General features: G+C 40.8%; 1 protein-coding gene across 5 annotated transcripts in view; it reads right to left on the bottom strand.

Annotated features, from left to right (window-relative positions):
- Positions 1-706: 706 nt before the first annotated feature.
- TMEM178A (transmembrane protein 178A) overlaps positions 707-16672 on the bottom strand; it is a 46921-nt gene continuing 30955 nt past the window's right edge. For 3 of the 5 annotated variants that reach the window (XM_036224285.1, XM_036224286.1, XM_016142251.2), the window contains 2 exons: positions 13906-14043; positions 3496-4460 (listed from right to left, as the gene is read on the bottom strand). In XM_036224285.1, the coding sequence (XP_036080178.1) occupies positions 4219-4460; positions 13906-14043 (380 nt within the window). In that variant the 3' untranslated portion in view covers positions 3496-4218. Of the gene's footprint in view, positions 1689-3495; positions 4461-13905; positions 14044-16672 lie in introns of those variants that run through there. The other 2 variants (XR_001596578.2, XR_001596579.2) reach the window with 2 other exon arrangements.

Below are 16672 nucleotides of genomic sequence, written 5' to 3'. Positions count from 1 at the left end.
CCTATTATACTACTACTGTATATTTTTTTTATGAGGTCCCTAAAATTGGTGCTAAGGTAGTCAGTTCTGTCCAGAGAAGATGAGAGTTTATCTTTGTGGCTCCAAATTCATGCATTTATTCCGCAAAGATTTATAAGAACCTCCTGTTTTCCAAGGCTAAGCATTGGAGACAAAGCATGAATGAAGCCGGGTTTCCACCATGCAAGAGTCTTTGACCCAGTTAGGGATGAACAGGTGACTAGTATGCGGAGTGTAACTGGTCAGTAAAGGGGTTAAAGCGGTGTGGCATGAGTCCAGGAGTGTAGCAGGCTTCCAGGAGTGTCCTGTTGAAGCTGAGACGCTAGGGAAAGCGAGTACGAGCCAGGCAGAGGAGTGGGTGCCCCCAGCAGAGAGAACAATCTGAACAAAGCCCTGGAGGCAGTGACCAGGCGGCATCAGCATCCCACATGCACTGGCCTCCATTGGGTCGTTTATCTTGATCTTGTGGCCTCCTGAATCTCAGGAGGTTCCTGCCAGGTTCCTCTTAGTCCTTGGCTCAGGCAACTAAGGCTAACTGTGTAATATGCCTTTTCCATTCTCAGATTTGTTTCAAATGGGAAATCTTTAAGAGGCAAAAAAAAAAAAAAAAAAAAAAAAAAGTTAATAATGTACTTTGTATATTGCTGAGGGTAAATTGAAAAAATAAGAATGATATGAAATAAAGCAGACAGCCAATGAAAACGTAATTCAAAAGAAACATTTTAAAAACGGAATTAAATTACTTTAATACTAAATTTATGAAATAATTTAGGGTTCGAAAGAGTGACTTTAATTTCTTACTAGAAGTTAGATTTTTTTTTTTACTTGTATTTTAGTGCATTTTATTAAGATAAGCTTCACAAGGGCAAGAACCTCTGCTGTTTTGCTTTACTGATGTTTCCCAAGTGTCTAGATGGTGCTTGGCACACAGTAGGCATTCAATCAACACTTGTTGAAAGATACAATGGCTTTTATGGAGAAAGTACATTATTCTGTGTAAGTTTCCCACATCCCGGACTCTTTGACTACCAAGGGTCCACGGGGCTCCGAAGCAGGAGGGAGTAGGCTTCCCTCAGGGAGCGCGGCCGCGGTGCGCGCGCGCTGCAGGTGCACCGGGGACGGCGTTATTAAAAGCAAGGGCCTGCGGCACCTTGGTCGTCTCATCGAGGTTTTGGGTAAATGTTGTCTTTATATGGTACATGGACATGATTCTTAGCTTACAATCCCAGGTGTTCTGTAAATCCACTTTCTATTCAAAGCCCTATGTTGCAGGAGTGTGGAGGGTAGTTTGCCCTCAAATGGTCCTGGGGACACACACACACAGTTGTGCCAATGTCCCTGGGCCTTCCAAGGTCATTGGAAGAGAATGGCTACCTCTGAGCAGCCCATTATTCCAAGGCTTGGTCCCTCTCAGCCCACTGGTTCTGCTGCTTATGGTTGAGAGCCATTATACCAAGGGCCCCAGTACCCCTGGAAACTCCACATGGCCATCTTCTCTGAGGTCCTGATACCTTTAGGGAGCATGTGTCCCAGCTAATCACATGATTGCCATCCTTTGCTTTTTCCAGTCTCCGAGATGTCCTTAAGCATCACGAAATCCGTCCTCTGGACTCACTGTGTCCTCACTTCGATAAGCTCCACTACATCTGCTTTCTGCCCTGCAAAAAAATCTTTGAGACAAAGAAATACAGTCTGGCTAAAGGCATATAACTGGAGGTGGGATGAAGAGAACACAGGGAGAAAAAACAAATTGTCTCACTAAATTATTTTGCCCCACACAGTACTGTACGGCCATTTCAACAGTCTTCATGAACAAGCCAATTAAGAAAACACCCCTAAGGGAAGCCCAAGGACTGGGGGCCCAATGCTCAGCTTTGAGAACATTTGCTCATACCTCCATGACAGTAAATAGAAAGCAAGGAACCTGGGCACATGGCTCCTGGCTCAGAGCTCACTTTGGCTGAGAGGCAGCAAGGCTTTCCTTTGCAGCACAGGTTTGAATCTAACTGAACTTCTGCTGCTTCGGGGCAAATCTTTCTGGTTCGAGAACCTTTCAACCTTCTATCACTCTGAGGCTTTCTTCCCTTCTCACCTCAAACCCCTAGGAAGCTTCTCAGGAACTTCAAAAGTCACTCACTCAGACACTGCTTTGGTGGTTGGAATATAAATGTCCAAGAGTCCTGACATCCTCTGTGGGGATCTACAAAGAAGACTTCAAAGCAGCAGCTCTCCTTTGAGAATTTCCCACATAAGTAATAAATAAAAATAATTGTCCCTTTCTATATGTCTCTGATCCCATCCAGAGAGACAGGTTTATTAAACGGGCCTGAAAGACTGCCAGGGATACACCCGCAGGCCTTGGCAAGAGCTTGTGTGGTCCCTGGAATCAGCTAATCTCTTCCAAAAGGCTTGCGTGGCACTATATGGACATTGTCACCTGGAATTCAGGCTTTATTTGAAAAGGAAGGGTAGATTATATCATTAACCTTTTATGAGCACGAAATCAATTTTTATAATGAAGAAAAAATGTATCTTTTGCAAAATTAAAATCTGCAACAGTGTCTTAATTCTGGGCACTGCATCTTTATTTCTCTATTCTAAAGAGCACTTTTATCACACGCTGTGTGTAGAATAAAGGGTAATGTTGGAGTTAAAAAAAAAAGCTTAGAAGTGAACTAGTGCCTACCCTTCCATTTAAGGATAAGGAAACACAAGGAAAGGATTTTAACTTTTGTCCTACACTCACACACAGGAAAAGGATTGAGAAAAAGATGAAACGAGCATTCTGAGTCTGATCTTCAGCTTCCTTAGCAAAGAAATGGAATGGCAGTACCTACCTCAGAGAGCTGTGGAGAAGATTAAATGAAATTATACCTGGGAAAAATACGGCCTGGTTACTGGCACACAGTAAGAACTAAATAAATGTTAGCTGCTAAGGAGATAACTGTAGCTCTGGCCCAGAACAGGGGCTTTCAATCCCAGCTGCACATCAGAATTATCTGGGAAGTTTTTTTCAAAAATAACACAAGCCCAGGCCCAGCCGCAGACATTCTGAGTTAATTGGTCTGGGATGGGGTCCACTTGAGGCGCGGTTGAAAAAATCAGATACAGATGATTCTAATGGGATTTTAGAGTTCCACAGTTGAAACCCACTGGCCTAGGTCCAGGAAGAGGGGCAGAAACCATTACTGGCTAAATACCGGGAAGATGGTAAAGAAAAAGAGAAAGGGGGAGGGGGAAGGCGGAGGAGGAGAGATTTGAAATACTATGATAAGGTTGTAAAAGAAATTTGAAAATGACATCTTTTTTTCAATAGCAAATGTGTGGTTGCTACAAAAGGTAAATAATGACCCATCTAATTGAAATGAAGCAATCAGGAAAGCTTACTAATAGGCTTATTAAAACAGGGTTCTCATCTGTTCCTATGATTTAGGGAGACCTGTCGCCACAGCTGAAACGCAGGAAAACACACCCAGGTTAACAATGGGGCCGTCATTTAATGCAGAAACCCAATTAACATAAAGAGACATAGGTTGAATGATAGGACTTCAAACAATACTGCATAGTGTCACAGATTAGCTCTTACATAGTTGATCTGTTTTTCTTATAATTTTGATTCTAGTACAAAGACAGAGAAAAGACATCAGTTAAAAAATAAATAAATAAGGCAACAGAAGAAGAAGAAGAAGAATCTTCCTTTGACAAAGAACATCCACAAACACAAACATTTGGTGCTGACACAAGACTCCGTTTAGGACAAGTTCTGAAGATGCTGCATTAAAATTTAACAAGCATGGTACGATGACAAGAAAATTATACTTACTTTGTTATGAACCTTTTTGCAAATAGAAATGACTCTCAGGTAATTATTATATACAAACTTTCTGAAATAAATGGCAATCATACAAATTTTCCCATTGCGATTTCCTCTTTTTCTAAACCTAGAAGTGTTCCATGACACTGCTCCCTATTTCTCACAGTCAAAGCATAGATAGTCATTAAAGCACTTGAATCCACAGTAGTCTTGTCCTTGGAAAGGTATGGAGGTTTTGCATGATTTTTATATCAGTCATCCTGAAAGGGCTGGCAGGCAACAGGTTGGAATGTAAAAAACCACTTTGTGCTTGGGATCCTGATACAAACTTCTCTCCGTTCCCTCAGGAGTACGGGCCGCCAAGCAGTGAGCTTGAGTGTGGACAGTCATACCGTGGAGTCCCTGCCAGACTTTAGATGTGCAATCTTGGTCCGGCTAATAAACGGATAAGCAATGCAGAGACCTCCAGCTGCCACAATAAAGCCTAAACTGCACCAGGCGCAAAAGATAGACCAGCTGTAGCCGTGTTCCACATCATCGGGCAGGCTATAAATTAGTTTTGGGAGCCGGTTCAAATCATAGGAGATGCTGGCAGCGTAAGTGCAGAGGGAAATGGTGCAAAATATTCCTATAAATAATTTGAAAAGAACAGAATGGTCAGTTAAAGTTGTATCTCCTACAAGGCAAATGCCAGACAGGCCTTTGTGAAAATCAAATCAACCAAAAAGGGAATCACTCCAAATTAATAAAGGACCTATAACCATAACTCTTTGACTTGAATTACTTCCCTCAACAAACACTGGCAAAACCCTAATGTGCCAGATTGTAGGCTCAGTCTGCAGATATAGGGTGAAGAACACAGGGGAAAATTCTGATAATTTGAATTATTCATAATTATCTTGCTTGAATAGTATGTATATTTAAATTTATATTTGTTTTTTTATTATTAAAAACAACTTAATAAAAATTCTAATTATTTCTAAGGGAAAAAAATCTTCTACAGTCACTTAAATCTAATACAAAACAGTCTTCATTTTCCTTTGTTCTAAATGTGATTTGACACATTTTTACATCGCTGTAATCATATAAAGTCTGCTTTTTAAATTACCATTATCAGTATTTATCATGTTGCCTGTAAATAATACTTTAAATGAAGTTTTTACAAGTGCTAAATCATCTTTTAAGGCACAGAGCTTGGTACATACTAGAACTTCAACAGATCATTGCACTTTTTTTTGTTGTTCTCATTTTTTTAATGAATAAAAGCTTTTAAGTAATATAAATTAAATCTAGGAAGTTAGAATTAATGTAAAATAGTGGAGTAAGGCAATCATGTATTTCAACCACTCAGAATGTAAGTAATTTGGGTGACATAAAGAAAATATAGACCCAACATTTTACTTTTTTATACCAACACATGTATGTATAATTGTCCTTCGAAAACACTAAAACTGAGACTCTGATAAAAAATGCTCCAAACACAGGATTTTTAGTACTGAAGTGATACTCCAAGGATGTAAATGCTTCTGTTCCACCACAATGGCCCCAAAAGGTGTTTTTTTTTTTTTGGATAGGCAGGGGATCAGAATGAGGCCATGGCCGAACTGAAGATGGGTAATAAAAACAGAAATTGGCCCCCGGTGACGTATGAGAACGTCCCATTCTGTTCCAAGTCCTACACATCTATCTTCTTCGTTCTTTGGTTTATCTATGTGTACAGTGGAGGCCGCACCTATTTGCTGGAAAACTGCTTTGGTAACCTTAGGGATGAATGCAGCCTCTCCATAAGAAATAAAGACTCGGATTTGGGAACTGAAAAGAGAGGGTTAAAAGTAACCCTTTTATCAGAACTTTGGGGATCAGAAGAAATACTACTAGAACAACAAACTAAGAGCAGGCAGCAATTTTTAAGTATTGGACTTCTACATCCACTCAAATCACACAATAGCAGATTGCCTGAATCCTTTTCCAAATGCGCATTGAGAAAAGAAATGTTTTAAATTAAAAGGACACTCGATCTGAGATAATTTGACATTGACTATTCTTTCCCTAATTCTGTTTTTAAACTCTAAAGTGATTCTGTTTTTCTAAAAAGAATAAAATCTTATCTTTCAATTTCTTGCTGCAGATTATAATGGCAAACATATCACTTTGAGTTCTACAAAGAAAGATCATGGTGGAAACAATTCTTTCATAAAGGAATGAACCAGTGGGGTGGGGGGTTGGAATACTCCTCTGCTCTTTTCAAACCTTGCTAAGAGTAAATGTTCTTATATCTACATAAATCTTTTCACAGGCGCCAAAACAAAGACTATGTTTATATATATAACAGGGTCCTTCTAATGAATGCTAGAAATAGAACAATAAGGCAGTTAGAAAAAAAATTGATCTCTGGAGTATCAACAGGTACAACATAATAATAGAAAAATGGCCTATTCAGGGGAAAAACAACTCCATTCTTCATTTAACTGTCTGCACACAGCTGAATGCCTAAAAGCAAGGCTTTTTACAAGGGAGTAGTTTTAATGACCTCTGAAAGCTTGAGTTCAAACTTAGACTTTTAAGCATCCTTTGATGTCCAAATGCATTGTGCTGGATGCAGAAAATGTGTATTCTGGTTCCCAGATCACAATTAATCACTGTGCCACCTTAAAATTACCTAGCTTTCCTGAGCCTTAGTCTCTTCGGCTAGAAAAAAAAAAAAAAAAATGGGGGACTTGGTTACTGAAGTTCCTTACAGTGTCAAATTTCTGTGCTTCTGTTATTCCAAAATATAGCGCAGAGCAAGAACATTTCCCAAAACTTCCTAATGAATCTCATACTCGGTATTATACCACTAAATTAAAATATATATATCAGATTGTCATGGATTTCTCTTTCTGTATACACTCCCTTTATGTTTCTACTAGAGGTTGATATTATTAGCACCTTTCCCTGGGCCAACTCCATAAAGTCATTTTTGATAAAATGAAGTTTAGCATAACACCTCTAGTTTGCACTGAATAAAAAAGGAATACACAAAACAATCTAACCCGAGGATTTAACCAGGAGGATGGTTTTCTCTGCCCCGGTGTCATGAGTGTTTGTGCTTTGCCCCGGTGCTGTTGGTTCGTGCTTACTTCACGAATACTGCAATGCTGTCACTAATACAATGTCTTTCTTCGACCAGGTTGCCAGAAAGCTGAAACTCCCAAAGCTATATCAGTGACCCACCAAGAACAAAAGTCAGGGACTTTATGGCATCCTTTTTTGTTTCACCCTTGGATCCATTTGCCTTGCAAAACTGATTGCTCCTTTGTCTTAATTTTATGGCTTGTTTGCATTTATTTTATCATGAAATATTTATATACATCTCTGTGCCACTTAAGTTCTGTTTGGAATAAGGCACTCATCAAATCTTGATGAAACCTGCTTAATTTTCTTCTGCCTTTACACACTCAGTTGAAAGTAGTAGAAAGCATACCGATGAGCCCACAAATATGTCCCCAATGTACCCCTTCCCCTTCCTATAAATGCCCCCACAGGCTGCCCTGCAGTGACATTTTTTTTTTTCTCCTTCTAAGATGCTTCTGGAGTTGTTCTGAGTGAGAGGGAAGCAAAGATTAACAAAAAAGCAAACCTAAGAGTTCCTCCTTTTCAGACCCTCACATCTATAAGAAAGTTTGCAAATATATTGCTGCCACAGCCATTACCCATGGGATAGGTAGAACTGCTTCTGATTATTACTAGGAAACGTACTGAGAGGAGACAAGGCATTCTTTCCAATGGTTCCAAGAAGCTTTGGTAAAAGAGGCCTAACTCACTCATAAAAAGGAAAAAAAAAAAAGAAAAATTTTCAAAGACGCCAAGAAAAGCTGTTGTTTTAATGATGGGAACATCTTTGTTATGGCTGGATAATTAGTCGTGGGTCGTCTTTGATATTGTGGAATTCCACTTCAGCTACACATACACACCTCATAGTACTTGTGTGTATCAGTTTGCTAGAGCTGCCATGACAAAGTAGCACAGATGGGCTGGCTGAAACAACAGAAATGTATTTTCTCGCAATTCTGGAGGCTGGAAGGAAGTATAAGATCAATGTGCGTGCAGGGTTGTTTCTTCTGAGGCTTCTCTCCTTGGCTTGTAGAAGGCTGACATCTTGTGCCTTCACACAGTCCTTCCTCAGTAACTGTCCAAATTTTCTTTTCTTATGCCAACACTAGTCGTATTGGATTAGCCCGCCGTAACGACCTTATTTTAACTTAATTACTTCTTTAAAGAGCCTGTCTCCAAATATAGCCACATTCTGAGGTACTAGGGTTTAGAACTTTAACATATGAATTTTGGGGGCACATAATTCAGCCCATAACATTGTGTGTGTGTGTGTGTGTGTGTAGTCAATGTATGAAGTATATTTCTATCTCTTTTAAAGGCCTAAGCACGATTTTATTTTAAATATTATTTAATCAATTATTCAAGAATTATTTATAGAGCATCTACTATGTCCTAGACCCAGTTCTAATTATCTTAGAAGTAGCTTAATTGAATGAGTTCTTGTTGGTCATGGCCATATTTGATTTGACATAGATGTGATCAGGAATCCCAAGTGTTATTTGCACTCCATTTTCCAGCACGCATCCCAGGGATGTAGCAGACACCTCTCAGACTTCCCACAAGTTCCACACTGAGGCTAAAAGAGCTGAGCACATGGAGTCAACAAAACTTGCTGAACAAAATTCAGATCTGCAATACACCGAGTTCTTCCAACCTAAGAAACTAGTCCATTCCAAATTGCCCCACGTAGGTCATACCTACATAGCAAATTATTTTAAATAATGCTACCCTCTTCTCAGTTGCAATTTAGTCAATGCAAGGTATGGGAAGGGGAAATGAAAGATAAGGTACTAACCCTGCATTCAAAAGTTCCAAATCTAATGGTCCTTGCTGAAAATCCATGAGGAGAGAGATCGCCTCTCCTTCATTTTCCTAGGCTTTTCCTTCCCTTTCGCTTCTCCCCTGACCAGCTGGGAGTTACCTGGGGCTACCACTGATGGTCTTCAGCCCAGCTGGTGGCACTCAGGGAAATTGGTTCTTGAGTCTCAAGCTCAGGCCTGGCTATTGCTGGGAGCACCATCAAAAAGGTGAAAACTTACTAGTTCTGAAAAGCTGTATATGCAGCTACTTTTCTTATAAAATATTAATAGGTTTTCGGCCAATATCATTAAATAGAAGATACCATGATATCACAGAATTATAGGGCTAGAAGGGATATTTTTGGGTCAAAATAGAAGAAAATTTATGTTGCCATCCCAGATTATCAACCTAATTTCCCTCCCTAAAATCTTCATGGTGCCTGTGGCCAGCTGGCAAGATGTAATTAGAGTAACTGGGCTACTCTTTGCACCATCTTCCTTGGATGTGCTTAAAAGGATGAAAGGAATGGAAGCTACTTCGCTCTGGCCAGTCTGCTTAATAAATAGCATAACTGCAATGCCCAAAGGCATAAACATTGATTTTTTTCACTACTTCAAACAATGACCTGCTCATCATTCTAATCACTTTGCAACAACAAATGCCTCATGCTACTTTTCACAGATTGCTCAAAAAGTCATTCCTAAGTCGTCCTAAGTAAATGACTGGGCAGGAATAACAAAGACAGACAAAGCTTTACAATCAATCAAATAAACAAACAAATAAATAAATAATAAATCCACAATCTGCAATTATTAAGTCCAAAAAACATCCAACCTTTTTCTGAAAGATTGCAGCAACCTCATTTAAAGGTAAAGCCTGACCTGGTATGACATAAGGCTATTTATAGTCCTTATTGATCCAGCTTAGTGTGAATATTCATACGTTTTGCTGCAGAAATGTTAATGTATTTGATTTCAGACTCTGCTGAGGGTGTTAGATAATATAGATACATGCACCATGTTACCTTTCTAAAATAAAACTTTAAAATCCTGATTTCCAAAACACATCTAAGGGTTTCAGATAAGGCGTTAAGGACCTGTAGTTTAAGTCACAATCAGTGGATAACCCAGGTAACTCAATACGGCTACGATAGCCAAGTGTTTTTTTATTTGAATGCATTGAAGAAAATCAATGGACAGTGGATGTTAACTGTCCCTGAGTTTTGCTGAGGCATCCTAAGCTCTGTCTCCTCTTTATCTGCTGTCAGGACACAGGTCGGAAGGCCCTGCCTCATCAGCAGGGGCCACTCAGGGCACAGCCTGGGAAAAGAAATGGATCCAGTGGGCCATGAGGCCCCTGTCAAGGGAGAACTATTCTTTATCCAATTTTTTGAAACTCACAGTATGTTAAAAGATAATAAAAACCTTACAACGGAGACATTAAAACTGCATTTAAAAAGGTTTGCATTGAATAAATAAACCCTTTAAAATATTTATAACAAATTATTATCATAGTTATGTGATTATGGCAATCTACCGAAATGCATCCTTTAATGTTGATGGAAATCTTCACACACAGCACCCTAAAAGCAGCATGTTCTAATAACGGGCAGCAGTTTACAGCTGAAAGATGAGCATTGTTTCCTCCATTCTCTGTGTAAGCCTCTGTGACTGTGTGTGGAACCTCAGAAGACATCAAGTCAAAAGCCTACACTTAGAGCCCTTGGGAGATGAAAGTCCAGTCCTTGGTCCTTCTAAAGGACCCCTTGAGAGGCCCCAGGAAAAAGATAGGGGACAGAACCTGGCCCCCCCAATGAGAACTGACAGTCGGAAGCAGGGCTGTTCCACTAATAGGTAATCAAGAACTGTCTGTATGCAAGAAGGCAGGAGAAAGATTGTTTCAAAGTTTCCATTTTAACATCTCACACTGTCACATCACTGATGTTCTTCACTGAAGTTTTGGCTAATAAGTTCAGGTGGAGAATAAGATGATAGTGCATTAGAAGGGGCTAAATTTAGCATCAAAAATCTGTGGGAGTGACTCTAACGAGGGCTGCTGAAGATACTTCAGCTTAATTACAATCAATTCTTTAACCCTTAGAGCTCTCGTTTTCCCCTACTGAATGTGAATATCCTACAGCTAATTTACCTCATGCAATAAATTAACATAGTTGTCTAGGTGTTTGTAAAGGAAATAGAAAGGCATGATTTGTAGGAGAAAATTGAAACAGACCTCCCTAAATCCCACAGTAAGGGAACAGACGACTACAACATGACATATCCACTCCATGGAGGAATATGCAGCTATTAAAAACTGCATAGAGAACAATGTAGCAATGGGGAATGCTTGTGTTATGCTGTTAATTAGAAGCCCTGAAGACTAAATACTTTGCAGGTGATGATGGTTCCAAACATTTTTCTTTTTCTTTTTTTAATGAGGCAAAAAACATGGGCAATATTTGGTTCAGAATAAGCAAAGTATTTAAACAACCAAATTTTCAGGTCATGGGATTTATACATGAATATTTCCTTTATTCCAAAAATGTCATTCGGGCAACCAAAAAAGCACAAGAAGGAAAATGGTGTTGTGTTGTGTCTGTTAGACGTTCAGGACAGGTCATCAAACTGCAAGTTCATAAGCTTGGGTGGCTGTTGTTGCTGTTGCTGTTGTTGTTGTTGTTGTTGTCGTTGTTGTTGTTATTAGGGGTTTTTATTATGTGGCTATTGTTTTGCTTGTTCTGTGTTTGTTTAACAATTGCACAGAGGCTTTCGATGATAAATCCTGAGGACCTCTGAGCCAGTCTGGCCCAGAGTTACAGTCCACATGTGGATCAGAAGTGAGGGCTGATCAAGGAAAGGTGAATGGGCTCAGGAAACAGCTCCTCGTTCTCCTCTGGGTCGACCCAACGCCGAACAACCACTGCCCTTTCATTTAATACCAAACCAGCCCCTCCGCCTCTTTTCTCAAGGAAAACTCACCAGGCTGGGCTTTTATGGCTGTGATTTATTTTACTGTTAACAGTTATTTTATATGCTAAGAGCATCCTAAATTGTTCAGGTATCACCCATATTAAAAGTGTCCTTTAAAAACGACAGGCATACCTCAGAGGTATTGCGGTTCAGTTCCAGACCACAGCAATAAAGTGAGTATAGCAAAAAAGCAAGTAGTAACTTTTTTTGCTGGTGGTGGGTCTTGCCTTTAACTTTTAAGAAAAACAACATCTGTGATGCACAATAAAACCAGGTTTGCCTGGACTGCGACTGAGGCCTTCATCATCCACAGCTCCTCTCATTTTCCCATCCAGGAAATGTGCTGTGGGCCTTTCCAGAGTTGGGGGAAGCAAATCTGTACTTCTTTGATGTATAGAAAGGCAAGAGTCAGGGAAACGGGGGCTCAGTTCACAAGGCGACAGAAGAAAACAGGAAAGGTTTTTAATGACCACTGAGCCCCAGCAAAGGCATAAAGGAATCTGATTCTTTTCTGCCCTCACCCACTCATTCTATAATTTGGATTTTAAACAAATCCCTTAGGCGGGTACCCGATGAATGGTCTTGAGAGCTCAAATCTTCCCCCCAAACCTCAAGAACTAGAATTTTAGCCTCCCTGTGTCATAGTCCTGGCCGCCACTGTACAGTCCCCCAAATCTGGAAAACTGCTGCTCACAAGTATTCAGGGGCCACGTGACTTCTGAGTGCTCTGTCAGGGTGCTTCCGGTGACAACCCACACTACTCACAGGGTGGGAAAGGGGCAGAAGGGAATGAGAAGGAAGGGCCCCTGCCTGTGAACTGGGTTTCTTAGGCTGACTGGCTGACCACTCCAGAAAGCAAAGTGCCACCTACCTGTCAGCCCTGAAAGACGGACTGACAGAAAATGGCATCAGCCACAGAGCAAGTCCTGGCACCTCCAATAAACTCGGGCTTGAGTGAGTGACTCCGACAGTGAGACGTGCTAGAAAACCCAGCTGTGGTCACTTGAGTAACAGAACTCTAGGTTAATAGGAATAAGCTTTTTCAAAATGGCTTTACATCTAGAGCAATATTAGTTCTGATACCGAGCATACTTTGGCATCCACTAATCATTAATACACTAATTTTTTTTTGTGGAGAAGCAGAAGGAAAGATTTCTTTCCTGCAGTCACCTCTGGTCACTGTTAGCTATCACTCAGCTTTTAACTCCTTTATGGACAAAAATATCCTTCACCTGCTAATCAAAAAGGCCACAGTCATGTCTTCACATACCTCCCTTCCAATCTCCTGCTTCAAGACCAAGTCACTTCTCTGCTTTTACTCTTCCGGTGGCTTCCTTAGATTAGAATCCAAGACACTGCCTACCTCTCGCACCTCAGGGTGATACTATCCTTGCCTTCCCCACCCTCCAGCCACACTGGTCTTTCTGTGGCTCAAAACACACCAGCCCGTCCCCTGCCTTAGGGCTTGGCACTCCTCCCTCCGGCTTTCTCAGCCTGCAGCACACTCCCAGCCAACGGCTGCATCGCAAAACTGAGCTCAGAAATCGCTGCCTCAGCAAGGCCTTCCCTGGGGCTCCTGTTCTGCCCTGTTTATTTTCCTCATAGCTTTGATCACTACCATAAATTATTGTTTATGTCTCCCCACAACAACAGAGAAGGATTTTGTGTGCCTTGGTTCCTCGTGTGTCTCTAGTACCTAGAGCAGTGCCTGGTATATAGTAAATCCTCAAAAAAATATCCGTGCAGTGAAATGAATGAATATTTTGCATGTAAAAATGACACCATCACTAAGAGATGTACTCGGAGTTGACTTTCAGCCTGGGACGACGGGCAGTGGCGATCTATCATTCTCTGTCTCCTCATATGCAACGGTCCTTGACTCCTAATATGCAACGGTCCTTGACTGCCAAGAATCCAGGCCAGGGTTGGGGTGCAGTATCAAAAAATGGGATAGAAAATCAGAGCTGATTTATATGTAATTAAACCCAAGACCCATCTAACCTTTCAACAGGCCACAGTGAAGAAATTAGGGATGCATTTTCTAACAGTTATTTCTGTAAATTCTGTATTACCCATCAAAGCCAAATGACCTGCTGGTTGTTTTTATCACAAATGAAAACAAAATAAATGGAGAAATAACGAACTGACACTAGCTGCATGCAGAGCAGCCTTCACTTTTGCCGGGAGAGGCGTCTAAGGGGTTCGGCGTACCTGTCATGAGGAAAAGGAGGCCAGCCACGTGCTGGGTCAGGCTTTCCTCCCAGAAGAAACTGACCGTGGCCACAATGCAGCCGCAGAGCAGGACGGCTACAGCCATGCCCAGGAAGCCAGCCGTTATTCTTCTCAAATCTAATCTCGAAACACAAACGAACATTCAAAATAATAAACAGAAGGACAGTTATTGACAACTGGGAATGAAGAGCTTTGTATATGTTGTGTAGATTAACAAGTTACATGACAAGCTTACAACCCACGAGGCCAAAGTGGTTTAGGGCATTCTCTTCCCAGGTATTTCATAAGAGGATGGATTGGGTGTAACAAATTGAGGGGTCTGCGTCTACCCTCCCTGAGTCCATGCGGAAGTCCATACCAAGCAGAGAACAGACCAGAGGGCAATGCCAGTTCAACTTGGGTAACTGAGAACAAGTTACTGAGTAACCCGAGAGCAAGGAAGCTTTGCAAAATGTCTTCATTATCCTTAAATGTAGGTTACCACCACTGAAATGGCTGTAATTAATTTGACTTTGGAGAAAGAGCCTAAAAAGTGAGCTATTGTGACATATGGTTTTCCCTGAGTACCACAAATGCCAATTACTTTCTTTTTTCACGTACATCTATTCCTGCCTGGTTTCAGAAAGGACTTGAGAAAGTGTAAGCAATTGTGGTGACCGAAATAGGGTCCAAAATACACATTTAAGTCATCTGATCATAACCACCCTCTCCCCTTAAATCCAGCCCCACAACCCAAGCACCCATTTCCCCAGGTTGGTGTCCACTGTACACACAACCGTCAAGTTTAGTCTATGACGCAAACACAACTGTGCTCACTGGGCCAGGAACACTGCCCCTCCTCCGTCTTTAGGCCAAACCAGGGAATGGACTGGCTCCACGGACTCGGACACACTTCCACTCCGATCGCTACCATCAAGCAACACTCTGATTGTCCTGCTATCTTTACTTCTGTCTGTTTTTGTCCTTCTTTTTTTTTTTAATTTTTTTTTTTGAACAAAGCTAACATCAAAAATTGTTAGCTAAATTTCTATGATCTTTCTTAAAACAATAGATCCCAAACATAGGTCTGCAGCTCCTGAGGCCAGTCGACAGGTCTGCTTTCCTGAGTTACCTCTCACCTGTGTACACATTCAGCCATGGCGAGCGGCGTGACCCACTGTCTGAAGCATGGGCTGCTCTATTCCAGCCACCTCGTTATACGTGCGTGTGGCTCCTGGCCATCTTAGGGGTGCTACATGGAGGGAGGATTACGGTAGCCTCCAGTCTGGCTCCTAGTCACACATGGACCATCCCTTTCTTCTCGGGAAATTTCTCATTTCCAACTCAGAGCATCTAAATTAAAGCAGGCCATTGCTGACCAGAAGTGTAGACCTTCTTTGCAGCCAGGGGCCTGGAACAGTGATCCTTTAGAGAAGCTGAATTTAATGTTAAGGGTATAAGTCGTTTTGAGACATCCACATCTGAGCAGGGTAAATGTAATAATAGTTCAGCTACTCTTATCTCACAATCTCCTATATTCCCTATGGTTCAAGTTTTATTTTCTATGACCATTAAAAGGCATAGGGTTCAGGTATAATCCACATAGGATTCACATTGGTATCAGACATGTTTAACTCTTCTGGTAAACACAGTACAGATCACCAAGTGTGATTTTCTTAGAAAGAGCCATCATAAGATTTTTTTAAAACTGTCTTTCCATGAGAACTTCAAAAAGGATTATAAGGAGAATGCTCAAATTTGGTTTTGCTGGGCAATAACAGGGTATAAACTCTGTGTAGAGATGAAGTTCTTTTTCAGGATCCTGTGATGATCTTTTCTGATCTGACTAAAAACAGTGAGTATGTGGCTTTCTAGACAGATGATTAAGACAAAGAATTCCCAATATGCTCATAAAGAATTAATATACAAGAAAAGGCCTAGATAAGACTAATTCAGATCTGCTGAGAAATGATCCTTAACATCAGCCAGCAAGAAAGAATTTTCAGGAAGTCACACTATTAAGAAATAAACCACATTTTAGCCAATGACTTTCCTTATCTTAAATTTGCCAATCGTAACATTTATAATACTAGACCACTACAGCAGAGCTTCCATTTATGCATTTGAGATTCAAAACAGAATATTTTGATCTGCAAAGAGGTTTACTTAGAAAATGAGACCTTGCTTGGTTTTCTGCAGTGGCTTTAGCCACCAAATGAGATCACTGAAGTCCTTGCCACTGATTTTGTTGGAAAAGAACAATGTCAACCGCGGATTAGGGTAAACACAGAAAAGAATTTATTCTAATATTTGCTTTCTGAGTTACCTATCACCAGGAAGCATGAATAAATAATTTTCAGATAAATATCAGCCCTTTTAAGCATCACATTGCATGCCCCTTTCTAGAGTTTCACATTTTCCTGACAGTGAAAAAGGGTAGTACCTGCTGTTGAGATGTAGAGGTAACAGACATCCTCTGAGAAAATTACAACGTACACTCATAAAAATATTTTAGCAGAAATATCAAGGTCCAAGATAGACACAGTACCCAAAGTGAATACTGTATAAGATAAAAGTATCTATGGTATAATCTCCTTGGTTAACACTGAGCAGGACCTTATACTCGATGACTTGGTAAGGAAAAAACTCAGGAAGCCACTTGTGTACAGATGCCACCAGGGCAGGCAGAGGCGTACACTGCACTGTCTCACAAAGCCGCATGCCTGAGTTTCACACATTTGATGTGTAAACGAGTTGTGACTACAAC

Source organism: Rousettus aegyptiacus, unplaced genomic scaffold (assembly GCF_014176215.1).
Source record: "Rousettus aegyptiacus isolate mRouAeg1 unplaced genomic scaffold, mRouAeg1.p scaffold_m13_p_7, whole genome shotgun sequence".
NCBI lineage: Eukaryota > Metazoa > Chordata > Mammalia > Chiroptera > Pteropodidae > Rousettus > Rousettus aegyptiacus.
Note: the sequence above shows the minus strand (reverse complement) of the source record. Positions and strands in the feature narration are given on the sequence as shown.